This window comes from Balaenoptera borealis, assembly GCF_965194805.1.
Source record: "Balaenoptera borealis genome assembly, chromosome: 17".
In the NCBI taxonomy this organism is placed as follows: domain Eukaryota; kingdom Metazoa; phylum Chordata; class Mammalia; order Artiodactyla; family Balaenopteridae; genus Balaenoptera; species Balaenoptera borealis.
In genome coordinates, this window is record NC_138876.1 from 37,541,699 (window position 1) to 37,568,857 (window position 27,159).

A 27,159-nucleotide genomic window follows, 5' to 3' on the forward strand; every position below is an offset into this window, starting at 1 on the left:
CAGATTAGATGCAGAAAGCAAACCCAATTCTACAATTGCTTCCAAAGTCCACCGCCTCAGTTTTGGGATGATTTGTTGTCTCTTCAGGTATTCCACAGATGCAGGGTACATCAAGTTGATGGTGGAGATTTAATCCACTGCTCCTGAGGCTGCTGGGAGAAATTTCCCTTTCTGTTCTTTGTTTGCACAGCTCCTAGGGTTCAGCTTTGGATTTGGCCTCGCCTCTGCATGTAGGTCGCCTGAGGGTGTCTGTTCCCTGCCTGGACAGGACGGGGTTAAAGTAGCAACTGATTAGGGGGCTCTGGCTCACTCAGGCCAGTGGGAGGAAGGGGTACGGAATGCAGGGCGAGCCTGTGGCGGCAGAGGCCAGCGTGACACTGCACCAGCCTGAGGTGCGCCGTGCGTTCTCCCGGGGAAGTTGTCCCTGGATCACAGGATGCTGGCGGCGGCAGGCTGCACGGGCTCCAGGAGGGGCGGTGTGGAGAGTGACCTGTGCTTGCACACAGGCTTCTTGGTGGCTGCAGCAGCATTGTTAGCGTTTCATGCCTGTCTCTGGTGTCCTGCGCTGATAGCTGTGGCTCGCGCCCGTCTCTGGAGTTCGTTTAGGCGTTGCTCTGAATCCCCTCCCCTCGTGCACCCCGAAACAATGGTCTCTTGCCTCTTAGGCAGGTCCAGACTTCTTCCCGGACTCCCTCCTGGCTAACTGTGGCGCACTAGCCCCCTTCAGGCTTTGTTCACACAGCGAACCTCAGTCCTCTCCCTGGGATCTGACCTCCGAAGCTGGAGCCTCAGCTCCCAGCCCCCACCTACCCCAGTGGGTGAGCAGACAAGCCTCTCGGCCTGGTGAGTGCTGGTCAGCAGCAATCCTCTGTGCGGGAATCTCTCCCCTTTGCCCTCTGCACCCCTGTTGCTGCGCTCTCCTCCATGGCTCCGAAGCTTCCCCCTCACCCACCCCCATCTCCACCAGTAAAGGGGCCTCCTAGTGTGTGGAAACTTTTCCTCCTTCACAGCTCCCTCCCAGAGGGGCAGGTCCCATCCCTATTCTTCTGTCCCTTTTTTTTCTTTTCTCTTTTGCCCTACCTAGGTGTGTGGGGAGTTTCTTGCCTTTTGGGAAGTCTGAGGTCTTCTGCCAGTGTTCAGTAAGTGTTCTGTAGGAGTTGTTCCACATGTAGGTGTATTTGTGATGTATTTGTGGGGAGGAAGGTGATCTCCACATCCTACTCCTCTGCCCTCTTGAAGGTCCCCCTGCTAGTGTTCGGAGGGTCTCCTGCAGAGGCAGGGGGTGTCTGTGGTTCACCTTGGGGACAAGGACACTGGCAGCAGAAGTTCTGGGAAGTACTCTTTGGCAAGAACCCTCTCTTTTTCTTCTCTGATTGCTGTGGTTAGTACTTCCAAAACTATGTTGAATAGTAGTGGCGAGAGTGGACATCCTTGTCTTGTTCCTGATCTTAGAGGAAATGCTTTCAGTTTTTCACCATTGAGAATGGTGTTTGCTGTGGGTTTGTCATATATGACCTTTATTATGTTGAGATAGGTTCTCTCTATGCCCACTTTCTGGAGAGTTTTTATTATAAATGGGTGTTGAATTTTATCAGAAGCTTTTTCTACATCTATTGAGATGATCATACGGTTTTTATTCTTCAGTTTGTTAATATGGTGTATCACATTGATTGATTTGCGTATACTGAAGAATCCTTGCATCCCTGGGTTAAAGCCCACTGGATCATGGTGTATGATCCTTTTAATGTGCTGTTGGATTCTGTTTGCTAGTATTTTGTTGTGGATTTTTTCATCTATATTCATCAGTGATATTGGTCTGTAATTTTCTTTTTCTGTGTGTGATATCTTTGTCTGCTTTTGGTATCAGGGTGATGGTGGCTTTGTAGAATGAGTTTGGGAGTGTTCCTACCTCTGCAGTTTTTTGGAAGAGTTTGAGAAGGATGGGTGTTAGCTCTTCACTAAATGTTTGATAGAATTCTCCTGTGAAGCCATCTGGTCCTGGACTTTTGTTTGTTGAAAGATCTTTAATCACAATTTCAATTTCATTACTTGTGATTGGTCTGTTCATATTTTCTATTTCTTCCTGGTTCAGTCTTGGAAGGTTATACCTTTCTACGAATTTGTCCATTTCTTTCAGGTTGTCCATTTTATTGGCATAGAGTTGCTTGTAGTAGTCTCTTAGGATGCTTTTTGTTTCTGCAGTGTCTGTTGTAACTTCTCCTTTTTCATTTCTCATTTTATTGATTTAAGTCCTCTCCCTCTTTTTCCTGATGAGTCTGGCTAAAGGTTAATCAATGTTGTTTATCTTCTCAAAGAACCAGCTTTTAGTTTTATTGATCTTTGCTGTTGTTTTCTTTGTTTCTGTTTCATTTATTTCTGCTCTGATCTTTATGATTTCTTTCCTTCTACTAACTTTGGGTTTTGTATGTTCTTTCTCTATTTCCATTAGGTGTAAGGTTAGTTTGTTTATTTGAGATTTGCTTGTTTCTTGAGGTAGGATTGTATTGCTATAAACTTCCCTCTTAGAACTGCTTTTGCTGCATCCCATAGGTTTTGGATCGTCACGTTTTCATTGTCATTTGTCTCTAGGTATTTTTTGATTGTCTCTTTGATTTCTTCAGTGATCTGTTGTAAATTTAGTAACGTATTGTTTAGCCTCCATGTATTTGTGTTTTCTACATTTTTTTCTCTGTAATTTTTTTCTAATTTCATAGCGTTTTGGTCAGAAAAGATGCTTGATATGATTTCAGTTTTCTTAAATTTACTGAGGCTTGATTTGTGACCCTAGATGTGATCTGTCCTGGAGAATGTTCCCTGTGCACTTGAGAAGAAAGTGTAATCTGCTGTTTTCGGATGGAATGTCCTATAAATATCAATTAAATCTATCTGGTCTATTGTGTCATTTAAAGCTTGTGTTTCCTTATTAATTTTCTGTCTGGATGATCTGTCCATTAGTGTAAGTGAGGTGTTAAAGTCCCCCACTATTATTGTGTTACTGCCGATTTCCTCTTTTATAGCTGTTAGCATTTGCCTTATGTATTGAGGTGCTCCTATGTTGGGTGCATATATATTTATAATTGTTACATCTTCTTCTTGGGTGGATCCCTTGATCATTATGTAGTGTCCTTCCTTATCTCTTGTAACATTCTTTATTTTAAAGTCTATTTTTTCTCATATCAGTGTTGCTACTCCAGCTTTCTTTGGATTTCCATTTGCATGGAATATCTTTTTCCATCCCCTCACTTTCAGTCTGTATGTGTCCCTAGGTCTGAAGTGGGTCTATGTAGACAGCATATATATAGGTCTTGTTTCTGTATCCATTCAGCAAGCCTGTGTCTTTTGGTTGGAGCATTTAATCCATTTATGTTTAAGGTAATTATCGATATGTATGTTCCTATGACAGTTTTCTTAATTGTTTGGGGTTTGCTTTTTGTAGGTCCTTTTCTTCTCTTGTGTTTCCCACTTAGAGAAGTTCCTTTAGCATTTGTTGTAGAGCTGCTTTGGTGGTGCTGAATTCTCTTAGCTTTTGCTTGTCTGTAAAGCTTTTGATTTCTGTCAAATCTGAATGAGATCCTTGCTGGGTAGAGTAATCTTGGTTGTGGGTTCTTCCCTTTCATTACCTTAAATATATCATGCCACTCCCTTCTGGCTTGTAGAGTTTCTGCTGAGAAATCGGCTGTTAACCTTACGGGAGTTCCCTTGTATGTTATTTGTCATTTTTCCCTTGTTGCTTTTAATAATTTTTCTTCGTCTTTAATTTTTGTCAGTTTGATTACTGTCTGTCTTGGCGTGTTTCTCCTTGGGTTTATCCTGCCTGGGACTCTCTTCACTTCCTGGACTTGAGTGGCTATTTCCTTTCCCATTTTAAGGAAGTTTTCGACTCTAATCTCTCCAAATATTTTCTCAGGTCCTTTCTCTCTCTCTTCTCCTTCTGGGACCCCTATAATGCAAATGTTGGTGCCTTAAATGTTGTCCCAGAGGTCTCTTAGGCTTTCTTCATTTCTTTTCATTCTTTTTTCTTTATTCTGTTCCTCGGCAGTGAATTCCACCATTCTGTCTTCCAGGTCACTTATCCATTCTTCTGCCTCAGTTATTCTGCTATTGATTCCTTCTAGTATAGTTTTCATTTCAGTTATTGTATTGTTCATCTCTGTTTTTTTGTTCTTTAATTCTTCTAGGTGTTTGTTCTTTAATTCTTCTAGGTCTTTGTTAAACATTTCTTGCATCTTCTCGATCTTTGCCTCCATTCTTTTTCTGAGGTCAATCATCTTGACTATCATTATTCTGAATTCTTTTTCTGGAAAGTGCCTATCTCCACGTTATTTAGTTGTTTTTCTGAGGTTTTATCTTGTTCCTTCATATGGTACGTAGTCCTCTGCCTTTTCATTTTGTCTGTCTTTTTGTGAATGTGGTTTTTGTTCCACAGGCTGCAGGATTGTTGTTCTTCTTGCTTCTGCTGTCTGCTCTCTGGTGTATGAGGCTATCTAAGAGGCTTGTTCAAGCTTCCTGATGGGAGGGACTGGTGGTGGGTAGGTCTGAGTGTTGGTCTGTTGGGCAGAGCTCAGTAAAACTTTAATCTGCTTGTCTGCTGATGGGTGGGGCTGAGTTCCCTCCTTGTTTGTTGTTTGGCCTGATGGGACCCAGCACTGGAGCCTGCAGGCTCTTTGGTGGGGCTAATGGTGGACTCCAGGAGAGCTCACACCAAGGTGTACTTCCCAGAACTTCTGCTGGCACTGTCCTTGTCCCCCCGGTGAGCCACAGCCACCCCCCCCCCCACCTCTGCAGGAGACCCTCCAACACCAACAGGCAGGCCTGGCTCTGTCTCCTATGGGATCACTGCTCCTTCCCGCTGTGTCCCAATGCGCCCACTGCCCTGTGTGTGCCCTTCATGAGTGGAGTCTCTGTTTCCCCCAGTCCTGTCGAAGTCTTGCAATCAAATCCTGCTAGCCTTCAAAGTCTGATTCTCTGGGAATTCCTCCTCCTGTTGCTGGATCCCCAGGTTGGGAAGCCTGATGTGGAGCTCAGAACCTTCATTTCAGTGGGTGGACCTCTGTGGTATAATTGTTCTCCTGTTTGTGAGTCACCCACCCAGCAGTTATGGGATTTGATTTTATTGTGATTGCACCCCTCCCACCGTCTCATTGCAGCTTCTCCTTTGTCTTTGGATATGCGGTATCTTTTTTGTTGAGTTCCAATGTCTTCCTGTCAGTGATTGTTCAGCAGTTAGTTGTGATTCCGCTGCTCCCGCAAGAGTGAGTGAGTGCACGTCCTTCTACTCTGCCATCTTAAACCAATCTCCAGATCTGAGTTTTAAGGATATACTTGGAAAAGTCAATGTGAGTGATAATTGAAATGAAGATGGTGGCAGACTTTGAATTTCAGGTTGAATTGGTCTGTTATTTCTTTCTGATTATAGATTTTCCACATTTTCAATTGTGTTTCTTTTTTATTCTTGATATATCTTTTGTTGATTAATTTTAGTTTTTCTTATTCAAATTACATTGATTTCATTCTATAATACTTTTTTTGTTAAATTGATTTGTAGTGGGCATTATAGTGTTCTTGGGCCAGAGCCTGCATTATTGCATAACACCCTTGTTACCTTAGGGCTATCTTATTGTTTTATCTTAATTCAGTCACAGGAGCTCTATGTTGTCTTTGGCTTGTTTACTTTTAACCTGGTTCTTAGTATCAGTTTGGGTTCTCTGCCTGAATTTTGCAATTGCTATTAGATATGAATGGAGATTGAGTGATGTGTTGTTTATAATCAGTACCATTTTACATTTTGCTGTGTTTTGATTAACTATCATAGATTCTATACATCCTAGTCTTTGCCCTTTGGTGGTAAATTGTGACTTTTTCTTTGTTCTAGTCACGGTGGTTTTGAGGATGCCTTGTCATAGGTACTAGACCTGGGTAACTTGAGCCTTTGCCCAGAGCTCATTCTTTAGAAGGCTCCCACTGTGGCCCTACTCCGGCAATGCTGTATCCCTGTGCCAGAGTCTGTGTCTTCCCCTTCCTCGATCATGCTTTGGGTACCTAGGATTCCAGAATTCCCTGTCCAAGTGGTCCTGAGCCTGTGCAGGCATCTTCCCTTGGATTGTCCCCAGGAGGGCAGACTGCACCAAGCTAGAGGTGGACAAGAGACAGCTGTTACAGGGCTGGCATGTGGTGGTGGGGCCGTTGGAATGGAGCTAAGACGTGTGTACTGGGGCATTCTAGGAATCAGAAGTGGGAATAAAAGATAATCAAACTGTAGACTTTGGGTCTTTGTTTTCTTGCTTCAGGCCCCACAAATGCTAGCAGTGGCCCTAATATGATATAGCTGGATGCTATTGATTTCCTTTGCATTGATTTGAATTATTGTTCCATTTTGGCAAAATGTAACCAGGTATTACTGCTGTTCCGTAATAGTATTCCGATCTTTTAACAGTATTTCATATTCTTGTGAACTTCTTGTCCTAGAAGCTCTTTTACCTGGTAAGTGAAAGCTGCTGCTGATTAATTTATTTCCCTAATCTTATGGTCAAATTATAGGAAGTGACATTTCATGAATCTTTTGTTCAGGATTTTCTTTTTTTTTTTCCTTACCATTTTGTAATCATGCTGTTTGTTTCCGTATTGAAGCATTTTAGTACATTCTGCACTCATTCTGTTGAAATACATTATTTTGATCAAGTGTATGAAAAAAACCTGGCCTCACACATATGTAGTTGGATAAGAGAGAGGAGCATTTTAACCATTTTTTTCTGAAAATTGTAGATATTCTTCTTTGATACTACACTAAAACTCAATAGTAGTTTCGTAAAGATTGGTTTCAGTATTAGAATTGGAAACCATAGTAGTGAGTTTTCCTACTTTGTTACAGTAAAATCCATTGTTCTCTTTTGCACTTTGAATGGATCTTTTCGCATGTGTGATTGTGTAACATCATGTGTTAGTCATTTAGATAATATTAATTCACTGAGTAATGCAGAGCTTTCACGTTTTGACGTATTATACAATACCAGAAAATGACATTTGTCAGTATCACTACTGATCTCATCAGAACAGTTTTTAAGTATCGTAAGCTATTAAGTTCATGGTAAAAGAAGTTTTTGAAAATTTGAATTTTCACTTGGAAGCTTGAGTTTTATCATGGGTACAAGAAACTATCTGTATTTTCCTTGAAGTGATAGGCTCTCTTGGTTTATTTTTGAGAAAATGTCTGCCACATACCCAAATCTGAATTATCAGGGTTTATCTATCAGGTTTTTTTTTTTTTTCAAATAAGAATGATGTTTCACACAAAAAAGTGGTTTAGCTTGCAACATAATCATACGTGTGCTTTTTCGTTGAGACAACCATTGCTTGTACTTTGGTAGCAGCATAAGTAGTATATGCATACTACTCATTTCAACACAAGAATACTGAAAAGATGTGTACTCAAATATTAAGATTTTTTTTTAAATGAATGTTTTTTCTTTTTCATCAACGACATTCTTAAATAAAAGTGACTTTTTTTTTTTTTAAACTGTGAATGCATAGCAATGAAGAGTACAGTGATTGCTAGCATAGTTTGGTTCCACTGTCTTGATTGGTGCTAGGATTCTAGCACTTTAACCCATCTTTGCTTTTGCACCTTTAGTGCAAATGTCAATAGAAAAAGGAAAATAATGTCTTAGTATTTTTATGAAAATAAGTTTGACCTGATGTGCCCCGTGACTTCATGAAGGGGTCCATGAACCACATGTTGAGAACCACAACTGTAGAGAAAAACCATAGAGAAACATTATTCTTCACCTTTGCTTCAGAGGCACTTCTCCTATAAACCTATATCAATTTCACGATATTTTGCCATATTTGAATACCACCTATATTTTGGTATTCTGTTTTAACCCCAGCTGGGTGTAGTGCAATTCAATTCTGGTGCTCACTACTTGGAGTTAGCATAGACCCCACAATTTAAAGGGCACAGTTTCCAACACAACTGCTGATATTTCATATGCCAGCTGCACTTCAGGGGTCTCTAGGTCACCTGTACTTCTGACTAACTGGCTATAAACTTGTCAGTTTCTTTGACTTCCTCAGGTTTGATAATTTGCTAGAATGACTCACAGAACTCAGGAAAGAACTATACTTATGATTACAGTTTTATTACAAAGGATACAAATCAGGAGAAACAGCCCAATGAAGAGACTCATAGGGCAACATTTGGGAGGGAACACAGAACTTCTGTGACTTCTCCTCATCAAATCAGGACATGTCAGTCTCCTGGCACATGAATGTGTTCACCAACCAAGAGACTCATCGAGCCTCAGTGTCCACTGTTTTTATTGGGGTTTCATTAAGTAGGCCCAATTGAATCATTAGCCGCATGTTTGAACTCATTCTTCAGGCTCCTCCCCAGAGGTCAAATAGCTGAGAGTCCTAACCCTTTAATCACACAGTTGATCTCTTTGGTGATCAGTGCCCATCTTGAAGCCATCTGGGGGCCCACCAGAGTCCCCTCATTAGTATAACAAAGATACTCCTGTCACTCAGGAAATTCCGTGGGTTTTTGAAGATTTTTGCTAGGAATCCAGGACAAAGACCAGACAAATTCTTTATTTTACCACATGTAGTTTACTTAATTTTTTTACTTAAATTGACTTTAAATTTATTCACTTCTTTTTCTTAGCCATATAGTAAGGAAAAAATAGCCTTGAAATCATAGGTTTTATGTGCAATTTATTTTTTTCTAATATACATCAAAATAAATGTGTAACTGTGGACGTTGTTAATTGCCATCTTTTCTTTCTTAGGAATAGAACCTTCAGTTTTGGCTAAAAAAGTATTGTTATTCAGAGTAAAAACTATGTTTCTCATCATTCCTTTCATACATAAGTTCTGGATGTCACATGTAAAGAAAAGTGTTGTGTTGGACTTTTAGGAAAGCTGGGTAAAGAGGGCTGACTGAGACTGTGCATTTCTGTTCCCCCAACTTCCTTCCTGCTGTCTGGAGTAAGCACGTGGTAGCTTATGTTTGAGCAGCCATCTTAGACTGTGAGGTAGCCTGGAAGGTAGAGGCAACATACTGATGGTGGTAGCACTACCACACTAGCATGTACTGCCTGACAACTTCTTCCTCTTTTTCCTCTTCCTCTTTTTCTCTCTCCTTATCCCTCCCTCCCTTCCTCCCCCTCCCCTTTCCTTCCCTTCTCCTGTCCCTTTCTCCTCTCCCCACTCCCAACTGTCTATCTATAGTAGTTTTCTTCTTCTCCTGTAACAAATTACCACAAACTTTGTGGCTTACACAACACAAGTCTATTATCTTATAGTTTTGTAGGTTAGAAGTGCAACACAGTTCTTACTGGGCCAAAACTGAAGTGTTGGCAGGGCTGTCCTTCTTTCTGGAGGCTCCTGAGGAGAATTTGTTTCCTTGCCCTTCCCAGTTTCTAAAGGCTGCTCACATTCCTTGACTTGTGGCCCCTTTCCTCACCTTCAGAGCAGCAATGTTGCATCTCTCTGACCATTCTCCTGTAGTCACATCTCCCTCTGATTCTCTTCTTCTGCCTCCCTCTTACACTTTTAAGGACCTTCGTGATTACAGCGGGCCTACCCAGGTGATTCAAGATAATCTTCCTATCTCAAGAGCCTTAATTTAATCCTATCTACAAAGTTTTTTGCCAAGTCGGGTAGGCTATCCACAAGTTCCAGGGATTAGGATGTGGCCTGTGGATCTTTGGTGTGTGTGTGTTTGTGGGTGCTGTCATTGTACCTGCCATCTATCCAGCTATCCATCTTCCTCCTCCCTTTCTTCCTCTCTTTTCTGCCCAGCTATCTCTCATCTGTCTGTCTGTCCGTCTGTCTGTGTATCTTTTGTTTGAAGTGTTTGATACTTCATCCCTGAACATTTACTTCTGCATACATCCTCGAAGAGAAAGAACATACTCTTGCATAGCCACCGTACCACGATTACACCTAAGAAAATCAACAGTGATTTTCTAATGTAATGTACTATTTAGTTCATATTCACATTTCTTTGGTTGACACACATTGTATTTGGCCTCTTTTAATCTAGTTCAGGCACCGTACTCTCTGTCCCCCAACATGCACACACTTTTTTCCCCATGGCATTGAGTTTTTGAAAGGGTGGGGCAAGGATTTTTTGGCAGAATTTCCTGTAATCTGGATTTGCCTTCATATTTCCTCATTAGTGTCTTTTAGCTTTTTCCTCTGTTCCCTATCTTTCTTTCCTATAACCTGGAAATTAGATCTAGAGCAGGGCAATCCAGTAGAACTTGCTGCAATGATGGAAATTTTCTATATCTGCACTGTTCAATATGATAGCCACTAGTCACATGTAGCAATTTAAATTTAAATAAAATTCAAAATTCAGTTTCTTAGTTACACTAGCCACATTTCCAGTACAGGCATGCCTCAGAGATACATGGGTTTGGTTCCAGACCACCCCAGTAAAGCAAATATTGCAGTAAAGCGAGTCATATGAATTTCTTTGGTTTCCCAGTGCATATAAAAGTTATGTTTACACTATCCTGTAGTCTATTAAGTGTGCAATAGCATTATGTCTAAAAAAAAAAAATGTACATACCTTATTTTAAAAATACTTTATTGCTAAAAAAATGTTAATTTTCGTCTGAACCTTCAGCAAGTCAAGTCACAGTAATAACATCAAAGATCATTGGTCAGAGAGCACCATAACAAATATAATAATAATATAATGAAAAAGTTGGAAATATTGCGAGAATTACCAAACTATGACACTGAGACATGAAGTGAGCAAATGCTGTTGGAAAAATGGTGCCGACAGACTTGCTTGATGCAGGGTCGCCACAGACCTTCAATTTGTAAAACACGCAATATCTGCATAGTGCAGTAAGGCAAAGCACACAAAAAAAGGTATGCCTGTACTCAATAGATTAGATTCAGGTTATATGTTTTGGGGAAGGATTTCATGGGTAGTGGTGTGTATTTCATATTGTGTCACGTCAGAAATCACGTACTGTCAGTTTGTCTCTTGGTCAAGTTTGATCACTTAGTTAAGGTGATAATGAGCAGATCTCTCTATTGTAAAAGGCACATCTTCTCCTTTGTAATTATTAAGTGGTCTGTGGGGGTAGTGCTTTTGTATCTTGCAAGCAAGGTTACTCCAGTAACTTTTCGCTGGCAGTAGTATCCTTTGGTGATCCTTGCCTGAATTGATCATTACAGTACATTGAGGGTGACAGATGTTGATCTTCTAAGTAATTCAATCATTGTGTATTTACTAGTTGGTATTTTCCTATAAAGAATAGCTTTTCTAAAACTCTCTCCCTTTAAAAAATATCACTACAGACTGATTTTCATCTTATTCAGTAGGTTATAATCAATTATAGCCATTATTATTACTTTTTTTTTTTTTTTATAGCTGTGTTGGATCTTCGTTTCTGTGTGAGGGCTCTCTCTAGTTGCGGCAAGTGGGGGCCACTCTTCATCGTGGTGCGCGGGCCTCTCACTATCGCGGCCTCTCCCATTGTGGAGCACAGGCTCCAGACGCGCAGGCTCAGCAATTGTGGCTCACGGGCCTAGTCGCTCCACGGCATGTGGGATCTTCCCAGACCAGGGCTTGAACCCGTGTCCCCTGCATTGGCAGGCAGACTCTCAACCACTGCGCCACCAAGGAAGCCCTATTATTACTATTTTGATGCTCAGTTATTCTGTTTGGCTAGTCCTGTGCCTTTTGACATGATTTCATAAATCTTTGAGTGCTTCCTTACTAAAGTAGGCCCAACAAGGTACCCCAGGCTCACCTTGTAATTTCCTTGTTCCAGCCCTGAAATAAATTGTTTCTTCAAGGAGCACTGGTTTCTTTCAGTGGGAGTGGCAGTTTAGAAACTAAAATTTGGGTGCCAGGTATGCTCATTGCTACAGATGTCCTCTTTCTTTAGATGTATCTGGTCCTTCCCATTTCTTAGCCTTTTATTCCCCTCGTGGTGGGAGTTGATTGCTTCTCACTGATTTCTCAGATCTTTTGAGTTAGTTATGACTCATCCATTTACTTTTCTGTTTCCAAAATTTTATTGCTGTCCCATATTTGCTATTGTCCTTCTCTCTTTGGAGTTTAAGCCTTTTAAAAAAATTCCTGCTGTCCTTCACTAGGATTTTTGGAATGGTGTTAAGGTAAGTCAGTGAGTTCAAGTCACCGTATTTAACTGCAATTTTTTATATCAACACTCTCAGTATAGATTTAGATTTTACTCTGCAGAAGTAACTAGGCCTAATGCTGTTGGGAATACAAAACGTGATAGACACTGTTTAGGTTTTAAAGTATTGATAGTTTCCATGTTATCCGGAGCATTTAGAATGAGTTTGTAACTAACGGGAGTCCACGTTAAAATGTGGAAGGTGCTGAAGCTGAGGTATGTGGTATGATAACACTTTGCCTTATATTTTATGTTCTAGCACAGTGGTTCTCAGTGTTGGCTGCACATTAGAATTACTTGGGAGACAAAAAATACTTTGCCTGGTTCTCACCTCAGATCAGATTAAATCAGAATCTATTATGAGTGAAGCTGAGTTCTACAGGTTTTGAACTTCTTTTGATAGACTTGATTAGTTTAAGTGTTTTTTTGTTTTTGTTTTTTTCCTTTAAGGGCCAATAAGATGCTTCAGGCCCATCTTGTAATTTTCCTGCCCCACACCTGGAACAAGTCAGTTTCCGTCATAGACACCATGGTATTTCAGACCTCACACCTTAGAACATGCAGTTCTCTTTTCTGTGCCTCATTAACTCATTCATTCTTTAGGACTCAGCATCTCATTTTTCTTTAAACATCAATTTGAGCTAAGTCATTTTATAATGCCCATTGTTCACATCTATTTAAGCACTTACACTATTTTATTGCCATGATCTGGTATGCATTTTCCTACCCCATTAGATTCTAAGCTTCTTGAATAAATTCTAATATTGTAGGTTTGGGTATATTTTATGTGCTTAAAAAAGTTAATTGAGCTGATCGCACACAGGAATTCCAATTTGGGAGATCTGAGAGAGAGTGGAATTATAAAGTTCCTTAAGTTTCGGCCCCTGTTCACTTTTGATTTCTTCTATAGCCATGTTTTATGGATATTTTTGAACTATACTAAAGGAATATTATATTTCAACCTTGAAAGACAATTAAGATTGAACTGAAAGCAGTCAAAGATATTGGAATTTAAACTGTGCTTCTGTGAGAGGTGGTTGTAGAGGCAGACTGAAATAGGTGATAACTTAAGCAGTGGTTTTAAATGAAGCCTTTGTTAAGTTATAAATATAATATTTAAAAGTTGAATATATAGTGACCTTTATAATAAAACATTTTAAAGGAATCTTATGCAGTCTTGTAGACAGTGAATTGATATTTTGAATTTTCGAGATTCTGTACCATCTTTCAATGTTTATTGCTGCGTACTTGTCATTTTTATGTGAAGGCAATCATTATGTACTGTTGTTTCATTTTCTTATTTTGACTTTTCTTTTTTTAATTGTGAATATCTTTCCATTTTATTTTTTTTCTTTTCCATTATGGTTTATTACAGGATAGTGAATATAGTTCCCTATGCTATATAGTAGGACCTTGTTTATAAATCCCATATATACTAGTTTGCATCTGCTAATCCCAAACTCCCAGTCCATCCCTCCCTCACCCCCCATCCCCCTTGGCAACCACAAGTCTATTCTCTATGTCTGTGAGTCTGTTTGTGTTTTGTGGATAAGTTCTTTTCTGTCATATTTTAGATTCCACATGTAAGTGATATCATACGGTATTTGTCTTTCTCTTTCTGACTTGACTTAGTATGATAATCTCTAGGTCCATCCATTTTGCTGCAAATGGCATTATTTCATTTTTTTATGGCTGAGTAGTATTCCATATTGTGTATGTGTGTATATGTATGTGTGTGTGTGTGTGTGTGTGTGTGTATATCACGTCATCTTTATCCATTTATCTGTCAGTGGATGTTTAGGTTGCGTCCATATCCTGGCTATTATAAATTCACTTTTCTTTTAATAGTACATTTCTTTGTGCTTTTGTAATTTATGCATTTTCCATTTTAATGGCCATATGTTACCCCATTTTGTTGATATATAGTAATTTACTTAGCCATTTCTGAATTGTTTGGTATTTTTTATTTGCATCTTACCACAATTACAGAAAGTGACCTATAATCGTTTTTATACAAATAGCTTTGCATTTTCTTTTCTGGAGACTGAATATGTGTTACTGAGCCTTTACCTTATAATAGAATTATCTGTGGCAGAAATTTAATAGAAACATGGAGATAGTGTGAAGTAGGTAAGGAGCCAGATAGATCTGATTTCTAGTTTTGACAGCTACTTTACCAGCTGTGTGATCTTGAATAAACTAGTTAAGTGACCCTCAGTGGTAGAATTGGATTAATAAAGCTAACATTATTGTACATTTATAGTGTGGCAGGTGCTATTCTAAGTATTTTACATGTATTAACCCATTTAAACTTCAGGTCAGCTCTGTAAGGTAGCTCTTATTGTTCTATTATTATTATTCCCATTTTTAAAATGTGGAATCAGGCTTAGAGAAGTAAAAGAGGTCAGATGGCTACTTATAACAGTGGTGTTATGGTAACCAAGTGCCATCTAGAGCTGGCTCAGACCTCTAGAGTTGGTTCTCTTATTCACCCTGGACTGCCAGGGCACCAGCTACATCCCTTCCCTTAATTTGAGTCCTAGGCAGGCAAATTGGCCTTTATGGGCCAGATTAATGATTACTGAAATTCCTACAACTGGAGCTGTAGTGAATTGTGAGGTCATGCTGGCAATACTTTAACCCTGGGCTTACTGTAGAAACTGCACCCTAAGAGCAAGGTCACTCTAGATTTTCGTATTCTCTTCAAACCTCTGTCTATTTAAAGTTGCTTTTAAGGGAGTGGTGATAAAAACTTAGATTTGTATTTTTATATTAACATCTAGTAGGCCTTTTTTATCCTTCACTGTCCTCTTCCACCTCCATCTTCTTTTTAACCAACAATTGAATACTTGTCTAGCTAGGATTTAACTCCTAGATTGCTAGGCAGTTAGAGTGCCAGAGTCTTTTAGACCCAAAAAGGAATCTGAAAAATATCTAGTTCAGCCACCTCACTTATATGAAAAAACTGAGGCCACACAGTCAGAGGGTGATTTAGAACTCAAGCCTATGTTTCTGACCTAAGTCCAGCGTAGGGTTCATTCCATTGTACTGTTTACTACCTTATTTGTAATAGTCTTTTAAAAATATTATTACTATGTATCCTTTTTAGGAATGATATACTTTGACTTAGTAGCTTGCTACGTCTGTATTATGTTCACTATCAGGAAACAGCTATATTTGTTTTTAGTTCTTTGTAGTTTTTTAAAGTGCTTTCTCATCCTTTATCTCATTTGTTTGTTATGAAGATAACCTTTTGCTCATGTACCTGAGGTTCTTGAATAGTGGCACAGGTTCCTTTGTTATTCTAGCATGTCCATTGCTTCTGTACATTCACAAATCCAGCTACCTTCAGATATATGTGTTGACTCACTCTATTGAGATTATAAAGTTCAGGCTTTGTCATTTCTCAGCTCCAGCTCTTTTCATATCTTCTGGGTGCTCCTGGAGTCTAAGGCATGAAATTCCAGGAATGATGATAATTCGTTATTTTGAGGGGCTCATATTTCTTGGCTTCTTAAGACTGCTTGTGATCAGGGAAGCTCTTTTTAAAACTTAATCAGAGGTTCAATATATAGTTAAGCAACAGGTTGTGTAGAAACAAACACAAAGATAATCATATCATTTATTGTACTAACATTCTTCAATCAAAACGGTGTTAGAGATAAGATAAATTTTATGGCTGTAATGTGTGTCCATGCGATTTGGTTGGTGTCAAGGAAGGGCGTGAATTGTTAGTATAAGGCTAGACACTGAATGCCAAAACTTTCTACAGCAGGGGCCTATTACCTAGTCAACTCATACAAAACCTGGAGATTCTCAAGAGGATCCTCTCTGATTCATGATTAGGTTAAATTAATTGAACAAAGTAAAGTCTGTGAGAAAAATCTGTCAGTTTGTTACTGATTATCTAACCTAAAAAAAAAAAAAGGAAATAAAAGCTATAGTGGTTTTCTTGGAGACTTTTAGAGTCTCTATATTTTGGTAGACTGTATATTAAGACTTATTTGTTTGAACTGTATGCAGTTCAGTATTTGTTTGGGAATAGAATGTGAACATTTTAGGATCACTTTATGATAGTACTGGGTAAATAAGCATTAGAGTTAAGCTTTTTATCCTTGGGTTTCTAATAGCTACTGCTAAGGTGAGCCTTATATGTTAAGATTATCTGAAGATAAGACTGCAAGTCATTGGCTCAAAGTTCAAAGGAGAGCATTAGCTTCAAGGACATAAACCACTGAGTTGTTATCCATCAATTTGTAACAGAAGTGCAGATGAACAACATTTACCTAGACAATCTCGTATCATTTACCTGCAGTTTGAGGTCAGTCTGTATAGAGGCTTATGTAGGTGCTTTGAACTATTTTGCAGAGATGAGAGTTCAAATTTATTTTTATTCTTTAATTTGAGGCAGCAGGTGTTTTTGTGTGCCTTTTGCCACAGCTGATATTAACCCCATTTTGCCCATCCTTAAAGCCGGATTATGTTCTGTTTCAACTATGGAGCTGAGATTAATTAGGTTATTTACAGAAGAATTTTATTTTCTAGCACTCCATATTTTGCTGTTTGTTTCGTATGTGTTAATCCCCCTTGCCTCCCCCACTCCTCCAGTTTGACTGTGAGCTCTGTGGGCCCAAGATATGTGTCTTATTTTAGAATCTGTAACACAAAGTTATATGTAATGGGGACCATCAGCTAAAGTAGATAATTGAGCCAGGCTAGATGGGGCCCATGTAGAAGGGAGAGCATACATCAATAGGCCTCTGCTCATCAGCTGGATTCCAGCAGATTTTTACCTTGTGGGACTGTGAGATAGATGTTGCCTGAACAAAAGGTATCCACTGATGCTATCTAGCTTGTGGCCTATCAGTTTGCTATTTCTTTAATAGAACCTAGGAACACACAGAAAATACTTGGTACATACTTGTATTTTGGTAGATGCTTATTGTGTCATAAAACTGGCTACGCTGCTTTTGAAGGACTATCTTAGGTGTCATATGTGTAATATGATGTAAGATGTATAAGAATGTTCTATTAAAGGATTTTCTCTTTTTCAAAGAAGATGAGTACACTAATAAAGAGATTAACTCTTACCCTAGCATCAACAGATTTGGATATTGAATATTCATTGCTTTGTCCACAGAAGATCCTTTGGCTCACTTTCCAAGTTAGAAACCAGTGATAACACATTGTAGTAAACTGCTGCATATTCTGAGGGCTCTCAAAAGAATGATATAGTAAACTGTTAGAATACCTGAATGTTGTGCAATTAATGTGTCTATTTTTTATTTCTTGAATTCCGGAGTAATCTTTTGTTTTTCCTTTTCTCTAGCCCCCCAAACAATGTTGTTAGGATGTACTCTTGGTTCTTCTTTTGTAGTGTCTCATACCTTATTTCTTCTATTTCATTCCTATAGATACCATCCTAGTTTAAACTTTTTATTACGCATCCTGGGACATGTACACTAGCCCCTAAGTGCCTTTTCTATTCCATATTTAGAGTATCTCCAGGTTTGTTTGTTTGTTTTTTGTTAATCCTTTTCTTAGGTCATAAACAAACTCTGATTAAAGGCAAAAACATAAGACACACACATGCACACACACACACACACACCAGAAAAAAAGACTTCTTTCAGTTGTGCACTTGCTTGCTGACCAAACTCCATATCCTTCATTCCCCCTTCTAATCTTATCATTTCTTAGTCCCTTATAAGATAATCAGCTTGTTCTCTGCTCCTCCCAATAGCTTTATTTCACTCTCTCGCTTTTCCTTATGCTATTTCTTTTAAGGGGAATGACCTCTCTCCTTAATGCCTTATATCATTTCTTTTATTATTGTACTATTCTTTAAATCTTTTACTGTTCTTTCATTACCAGACTAGGTTAGAAGTTTCTAAAGGGTAGTGACTGTATTTCCTGCTGCATCTTTGAACTCCATATAATGTCTAATACCATGCTTTGTGTGTAGCAGGCATTCAACTAATATTCCTGAACTTGATTAGTGCTTTATATTTTCCCTCCTTCATTTTTTTTTATTGTGGTAAAATATACAAAACATAAAATTAACCCTTTTAACCATTTTTTAAGTATACAGTTCTGTAAAATCAAGTACATTCTCGTTGCCGTACAACCATCACCAACCATTCCTCTCCAGAGCCTTTTCATCTTCCCCAGCTGAAATTCTGTGCCCGTTAAATGCTAACTCCCCACTTCCCCCTTTCTCACAATCCCTGGCAACCACCATTCTACTCTCTGTCTCTATGAACTTGACTACTCTAGGAACCTCACTATAAGAAGAATCATGCAATATTTGTCCTAGTGCAACTGGCTTAGTCAGCATGAAGTCTTCAAGTTTATGCTATAGCATGTGTCAAAATTTTCTTCCTTTTTAAGGTTTAATAATATTCCATTGTATGTGTAAATACAATATAAACACCACATTTTGTTCAGCCCTTCCATCTGTCGTGGGTTGCCTCTTTACTCTGTTGATAGTATCCTTTGATGCCTGAAAGTGTTAAATTTTGATGAAGCCCAATTTATTTTTTCTTTTGTTGCCTTGATTTTTGGTGTCATATCCAAGAAATCATTACCATATTTAGTGTCATGAAGCTTTCCCCCTATGTTTTCTTCTAAGGGTTTTATAGTTTTAGCTCTTACTGTTAGGTTGTTGATTTCAGTGAATTTTTGTATGTGGTGTAAGTAAGAGTCCAAATTCATTTTTATTGTATGTGAATATATCTAGTCTTCCCAGCACCATATGTTGAAAAGACTATATTTTCTCCACTGAATAGTCTTTCCCTCATTCGTATTTCATTGAATGAGCTTCAACTTTAGTGTCACTGCTGTGACTATAATAAGTTTCAGGATCTTTCCTGTCACTGTCTTGTCTTAAAGGCTTAAAACTTGCTTATGCTTTCTTCACTTGGAAGTAAAAGAGGAGGACCGGGGAAGATGTATACATTGAAAACAGAACCATCATCTATCATCTCTCTGTCCTCTAATTAACTGCTTGTTTAGATAGAGTAACCCTCTTTGCTCTGTACCTCACCTTCTTGAAACATAGTAGAAACATTAGAATACTATGCTAGTCTGACATTTTGTTTTTAAGTCACTTAACCTTTCTGGACTTTTGATTCCTTTTCTGTTAAATGAGAAGATTGAGCTAAATGATCTCTCATGTGTCTTTTGCTATAAAAATTCTGTGATATTTGTGAATGGCTTTTGAACAGTTAGTAAAAATTCAGTGGAGGGTAGAACAGTTTTATTATACCAAAGGAATACATTAAACTTGGTATCCCCAAGAATATATTATCTTTATTACTTTGTCTACAGTTTTGGTATTTTCTCCATATACGAACAGAGGTTTTAAATATAGCTATGATGAGTTTCTTTCAATGGTAAAACACTTAGTTTCTAAGTATTTCTGTGGTTTGTAGTATTGCCGTCTTTATTTTCTTTATGCATTAAGGAGAAGGGACATAAGTTCAGGTACATGAAATTTGCATGAAGAAAGAGGACCAGCAACCAGGTGAAAAACTGAGCTAGAACAGAGACAGACACCTCTCTTCTGGAAAGTCAGAGAATACTGAAGTCTAGAAAGGGGGTTTTTTGGATGCTTCACCCCTGAATACATCTTTGAGAGGCCCATGTCTGTATACTGCGTATGCATATATTAATTGATTGCCAAAAAGCCATTTTTTCCTCATGTCACCTGTAGTGTTGATTGTGTAATTAAACTTACCTGTTAAACTACAGTTAGTTATAATATGATTGAGTTCATTTTACTTTGTAAAATTTTTGTCATTGCTGTGTTTGTCTCTTGTCTTTTTTATAGCATGTGGAAATGAAAATGATGATAGCTAATATTTGTTGAGTGCATGATACATTTGTTTTAACTTTATTTTTGTTTTCATATCTTTTCAAAGAAAATGATATTTTAGTGATGGTATTTTATCAGGAACTATTCTAGAGCCCAGGAGAGAAGTTAACTCATTACATACAATGATTTCCTAACAACATTAGGGATTAATTCTCTCGGTCAAAAAAAGGTGACTGGGTAGCTATGAAGACAAGATGACACGGAAACTTTGTAAAGTTTTTGAATTTTGAACTCTCTGAACGTATTATCATTAGTACTAAGTTATTAATACCAAATTAAATCATTCGTGTTAAAGTGATATGTTACCTTTAAAACTTTTCATTTGGAATCCTGACTCATATATTTAGAAAGAGAAATAAAAGTCTTGCCTCTGTCAAGTATTATTTCAAATCACAGCAGTAATTATATTTATACTTAAGTATTCTGGATTGCAGAAGCAAACTAGACTGCTGCTAGACATTCTGAACAGCAGTACTAAAAACCTGAAATAGGAAGCAAATCTGGCATGCAATAGCAAAATTGGGGGATATATCTGTTTAACCAGAGAATGTCCTTAGTTTGGTAAAAGGGTTAGAAATGCAGTCTACTTTGTTGGAGACTGATTAAAAATGATAAAATAAAGAATGATGTGCTCAATGAGCTACAACTCAAATAGAGGAAATTTAATGGGAAGTGATTACATTAGTAGCAGATGGGCTTGCTTCCTGAATTGCAATTTTACTGGAAATCCTAGACCAGCTTAAATTTGTTTTTCACATTTAGAGTCTGATAAAAAGATAGATAAAGAGATTTGTTTATTTGGTGTGTTATTGTGATTCTTACTGTGTCTTTTGGATACTTCATTTTTACCAGGCTATTTTTATGATTCCCACAAACCCACCACCAACATTCAGGAAGCCAGAACTTTGGTCTGATGATTTCACCGATTTTGTTAAGAAGTGCCTAGTGAAGAATCCTGAGCAGAGAGCTACTGCAACACAACTTTTACAGGTCAGTGCTTATGTCTCTAAGGGGAGGATATTTTCTTTATACCTTTTAGCTTTCTGACATTGACCAGAATTGAGTTTCATTAACTCATTTATTTATTTATTTTTTCATTAACTGATTTATAAAGATGAAAACCTCCCAAGAAATATGGATTGATTTAGAGACAGACCTACAGACACACACCCCATTCTTCTCCTGTATGTTCTTTTTCTCTCATTTTTTTCTTTTGTTTTCCAAGTTCAATCTTCTCTCCGCCCCCCTTTTTAATTTTTGTTGTCAATTCTTTCCTCCTAAAGTTGTGTTAAAACTAAACTTCCATAGGGTTCTCATTTCAGGTATGAGTTCTCGTCTCCATTATTACTGTTTCTCATTTTCTTATGTTTTTCTTCCTGATGTATTATTCCTTGACCCAGCATTTCTTCTTTGACTTTTTGCTCTATAAGATACATAAATGCAAGATTCCTGAACGCCTTGTGAAGATCACATGTTATAAATACTGGTTACAAGATGACTTAAATGAAGAGTTTCAGTGTCCCTGTACAACTTGACTTTGTATCCAGAGTGTCAGGAGGTTTTTTTTTTTTTTTTTTAATCTGCTTTGACATTAAATGCAAATAGAAATAATTTAATACTTTTAATAAGTATGTGTGAGTCTTTACTTTCCCAGCAGAACTGGCTTAGACCTCTAAGCTATGATAAGTGTACATGTTAACAAAACTTGATATTTGGAAAATAATTCTTTTTGTTAAGTGACAAAAGGATTAAAAACATAGTTATAGAAAGTGATTTTTCCAAGGTACTGTTTTTAAAAAAGGAATTGTTGAGGGATATAAGAAGCAGGCTCTTAAATGTAAGGTATATTGTTAGGAAAATTTAACTTAAATCTCCATGGTAGGCGATTTAACAATATCTGTCTAGAATAAAACACCATATATTCTTTGACCCAGCAATTACTCTTCTAGAAATTTACTCTACAGAGAAATTTAACCATGTGTGAAATAACATATGTGTAAAAGTCTTCATAAAACAATGTAGTGGCAAAAGATTGGAAACAACATAAATATAAACAAGCAATTTGAGGTCCATCGAGGGGAGTGATTGGCAAAATACACACGTCTACATACACATATATGTATATGTACATATGTCAATGCTTATCGTGGAGTAGCTCTAGAAAAATAAGCAAGAAACTGCCTCCAGAGAAGGTAACTATATGGCTGACAAGAGTGGGATGGAGACTTACTTTTCGCTGAAGGCTCTCTTTGAGCCTTTTGGGTTTTGTGTTATGTGCAAATATTACCTTACAAAAGTTAGTTAGTTGAAACATTTATTTTGAAATATTGTCAGCACTTCGAAGGAATTTTAAGCACATAAATCAAGGACGTATTGCTTTTGTTATTGTATTGACTGTCTAAATTATTTCAACCCTAAAGAAGTCAAGAAAGAAGCGGGGAGGGGAAATAACAGAAAAAGTGGGACAAATAGTACAAAATCTGATGATGAAAGTAAATCCAAATGTATCTGATGACTGGTTTTTGGATAATTTAACCAATATTTCTTTCTAGTCTCTCTTCCATAATCTTTTCTAATCTTTTTAAAGAAAGTCTGTGTTTAACGTAGAGTTTTTAGGGTGGAAAAGCATTTAAGAAATATTCTAGTAAAATTTCCTAATTTTGTTTATGAGAGTACTGAAGCCCAGAAAGGTTCAATGATTCACTGAAGGTCACACAGTGATTAAGGGATTCTTCTAGGCTTATCCCACTTGTCCTCCAGCCCCCACTTGTCACCCTTTCCCATTCTGCTTTTTACCCAGGAAGTTGACCTGTATGGACTGAATTAGCAAACTCTGTTACCCTCTGGCTTCTAGCTGGGTTTGGCCCAAGTATTTTTCTATATAATAAGGGCAAACAATGCAACTGGTTTTGTATAGTGCTTATGAGCCAATAATTGTTTCCTTGATTTTTAAAAACTTTTTCTGTTGGGCTGTTGTTGGCCATGGAGGCCCTCTGTTATAATGTGGTATACTCGTCTGGCCTCTTAATTGGCCCCTTGCTTGACCTCCCCTTTTTTCCCTTTATAAATACTGAAATAATAGACTTGTAGTTCCTTGTACAAATCATGCTTTTTCAGTCCTGTATACCTTTTCTCATGGTGTTTCTCCCGCCCCCCACTTGCTAGTTTAAAGACTGCCTTCACCAACAGGCTCCTTTTTACTCATTGTCTCACTGTTTCTAATTCAAATTAGGTACTCCTCCAGAAAGCCTTGCCTTCATCTTTGTTCAGGCTAGTTGTTCCTCTGTGTTCCCATAAGCACATTGTGCATATCATTTACCATATTAGAATGAAATAACTTGTTTCTGTGTCTTTGTCCTAGATTGTAACTAATTCAAGGTCAGGGGCTATGCCTTTTGGGAGGGGATTACTTTTGCACTCCTGGTACCTAGTGCTTAATACATGTGTATTGAATTCAATATGCGTTTATTTAAGATAACAAACTTCTGATTTTAAAAGCTTTTTAGATAGGATTATTATCTGTTGTCTCATTAGTGTCTCATTAGATGCCTTAGAGTTTTATTTTGCTGGATGTCTGGAAGCCATTCTGGCTCTTAAAGGACTTTCACATGTGTCTTATATAAGTTAAATTATATTTTAACTTTAAGAATACAGTCTTATTACCAAGTTTTAATGGACATTTGTCTATAATCTACATGCATAGATTTTACTATATTGATTTCTAGACTTTGATAAACAGTTTTTAAAGAGGAATTCGTGCTGAATTTTTTATAGTGGTTTATTTTCTGACATAAGATAGATAATTGTGTAAGTTTAAAAGAATCGTAGACTGAGACTGAAAGGATCCTTTGAGATTATTGAATTGAACTCTTAGTAGTTTTTAAAAGATGAGGATATTGAATCCCCAGGGACAGGGTTCAAGTTCAGCCTAGTGCCACTAGAGCTCCTGATCTGAAAATGTTCCGTGTACCTTCTGGTGGGTAGCCTAGAACCTGAAAGTCAGCTCTTGCCCTAGTCTGGCCTTCTAGAAGAATGAGATCTGCCATTATTCGAATTAACCCATGGGCTTTGCTGGAACAGGTGATGTCATGGGTCACTCTGTGAACTCCCATGGCATGTGACTTATTCTTCATTTTACCAGATCAAGTGAGGAGTAGAAACTTTATCTATCTCGCTGTCCTTCCCATTTATAATATAATTATTTTTAATACTTCCTCTTCATAATTGAGATCCATATCAAAGTGTTATAATATTTGTTTTAACCTTTAAACCAGGGGTCCCCAACCCCCAGGCCGCAGACCAGTACCAGTCCACGGCCTGTTAGGAACCAGGCCACACAGCAGGAGGTGAGTGGCGGGCGAGCGAGCAGAGCTTCGTCTGCCGCTCCCCATCTCCCCCCATTGCTCGCATTACCGCCTGAACCATCTCCCCCCGCCCATGGAAAAATTGTCTTCCATGAAACCGGTCCCTGGTGCCAAAAAGGTTGGGGACTGCTGCTTTAAACGATCGAGAAAACTCAAGAGAATAAGGGAAATCTATTATATTGTGTTTAACCCATTTTTGCTCTTTCCAGTGTTCTTTCTCCTAGTGTTCCTAAGTTCCTTCTTTTGTTACTTTCTTTTTGTTTTAGCCATCCATTTAGGGTAGGTCTGTGGTAACAAATTCTCTTAGTTTTCCTTCACCTGAGAATGTCTTGTTTCCTCTTCATTCGTGAAGGATATTTTCACCGGCTATAGAATTACTCATTGACAGTTCTTTCAGTACTTGGAAACTGTTGTGCCACTGTCTTCTGACATCCATGGTTTCTTATGAGAAATCTACAGCCATTTGAATTGTTTTACCCCTTGATCATTTCAAGATGAAATGATCTTTGTCTTTATTTTCAGAAGTTTCATTATGATGTGTCTTGGTATGGCTTTCTTTGGGTTTATAGTGTTTAGAATTTGTTCAGCTTCTTGAATCTGTGGGTTTATATCTCTTGCCAATTTTGGGAAGTTTCCAGTCATTATTTTTTCAAACACTTTTCAGCCCTACCCTCTTCTGTCTTTCTAGGACTCCATTGACACAAATGTTAGATTTTTTGTTTTAGTCCCACAGATTCCTGAGGTTCTGTTCATTTTTCTTCCAGTTTAGTTTCTCTCTGTTGTTCATATTGTATAATTTCTACTGTTCCATATTTTGATTCACTGAATCTTCCCTCTGTCCTCATTCTGCTGTTGAGCCAGCCCATCCATCAGGTTTTTATTTTTGTTATTATATATTTTAGTTCTAAAATTTTCATTTGTTTCTTTTTTATATCTTCTAATTCTTTGCTGAGACTTTCTAATTTTTCATGTGTTTACAAGCATGTTTGTAATTGCTAATTGAGGATTTTTATGATGACTGCTTTAAAATCCTTGCTGGATAATTCTGATATCCATGTCATCTTGATGTTGGTATCTATTGATTGTATTTTCCCATTTAAGTTGAGATTTTCCTGCTTCTCGTTATGATGAGTGATTTTCATTTGAAACCTGGGCATTTTGGGTATTATGAGACTCTGGATCTTACTTAAATTTTCTGTAATAAGTGGAGTCCTCTGACACTGCTTCAGTGGGGTAGAGGGGCACCACGTCATTTCTACCAGGTAGCATTAGAAGTCCAGGTCCCCAGCTTGGTCTCCTTTGACATGTAGGGTGGGGGAGGGGTTCCTTATTACCACTGTACAGGGGTGAGAACTCACGTTCCCTCAGTGGCCTCTTCTGGCACTGCAGGGCCTCAGCATAGCTGGGTGGTGATGAAAGTTCTGATTCTCCACTAGGCCTCCTCTGATCCCACTCTAGCAGAGAGGGAGATGGGGTTTCTTTATTACTGCCTGGTAGCAGTGTAAGTCCAGGCTTTCTCGTGATCTCCACCGACACTCCCCACTGGGGGTGGGGAGCGCTTTTTATACTGCATGGTGTAGATGAATGCCCTAGCTTAACATTTGGTTTTCTCTGATACCACTGCAGTGAAAGGATTGGACAGCCTCCAGAAGGTAGAAGTCTAGGTTCCCCACCCAGCCTTTGCTGGTTGGGGTGGGGCATGTGCTTTCTCTCTGGTGTTTGGGTGGAGTAGAATGGTTATTGTCTAAAAGAGAAGGTGGCACACTGGCTAGCTGTCCCTTTCCTGATCCTTTGGCTCAAGAGAGCAGGCTTTTGTAGGAGCTTTTTTAGTTTGTGTCCATTGGTGTTTCTGGTTTGCTGGCTTCTCCAATAACCAGTCTGGGCTAAATGAGGTAAAAAAAAAAAGCCCATGGTCTCACAGCTGTGTCTTTCCTTTAGTCCTCTGGTCCCTAGTTAATCTGCCACCTTTCAGTGTCTTCCTGTGTTTGTTTTATTGTCCAGGGTTTTAGCTATACTTTAATGGAGAGGTATAGGGGAACGTATGACTGCTCAATCTGTCCACAAGCAGAAGTCTGTTCTTCAGTTCACTTTAAACTCTTGTTTTCTCAGCTTTTATGAAGAAATAATTTATTTGAATTCTTTCAGTTCAGAAATTGATCATTCAGAACATGAACAAAATTTAAGAGGAAATGGTTCAAATTTTAAAAGAATAAATCTTCAAACAGCCTTACTTTTTAAAATACATGACCAAGAATGTGATAGGTTGATTTTGGGTATTCTGTGTCTTATCATTAGTTCAGGTGGTTTAAGAATTCTTGCCCTTTTTTAGTTTATATTTTAGTTTACTCTTTTTTTTTTTTTTTGTCCACGCCACTCGGCATGCGGGGTCTTAGTTCCCCGACCAGGGATCGAGCCTGGGCCCCTGCAGTGAAAGCACCAAGTCCTAACCACTGGACCACCAGGGAAATCCTAGATACATTTAGAAATAGTGAAACTATATTGCCTTTTGGAATTTGGTGTGTTTACCTTTTTTTATTGATATTCTTTTTAAAACTCTTCATATAACTGCCTTCTTGTCTGACATAAATGTTAAATTTTTAGTTCATTTATGGTTTTTTCCCTTTGTTTTATGGCACTGGATTGAATAAATATTCTCCTATATTACCCTCTAGTTCTTTTATATTTCCATTTTCTTTTGACTTTTAACTTCTTAATCTATCTGGCATTTATTTTGATATTTCTGTGATAAAGATCT

At 38.2% G+C, this 27,159-nt stretch overlaps 2 protein-coding genes across 3 annotated transcripts in view; one reads left to right on the forward strand and one right to left on the reverse strand.

Annotated features, from left to right (window-relative positions):
• LOC309615137 (uncharacterized protein) overlaps nucleotides 1-27,159 on the reverse strand; it is a 343,686-nt gene that overhangs the window by 268,059 nt on the left and 48,468 nt on the right. The window lies entirely within an intron of this gene.
• Nucleotides 1-27,159, forward strand: part of STK3 (serine/threonine kinase 3) — a 315,343-nt gene that overhangs the window by 157,629 nt on the left and 130,555 nt on the right. For both annotated transcript variants that reach the window (XM_082364364.1, XM_082364365.1), the window contains one exon: nucleotides 20,893-21,030. In XM_082364364.1, the coding sequence (XP_082220490.1) occupies nucleotides 20,893-21,030 (138 nt within the window). The remainder of the gene's footprint in view (nucleotides 1-20,892; nucleotides 21,031-27,159) is intronic.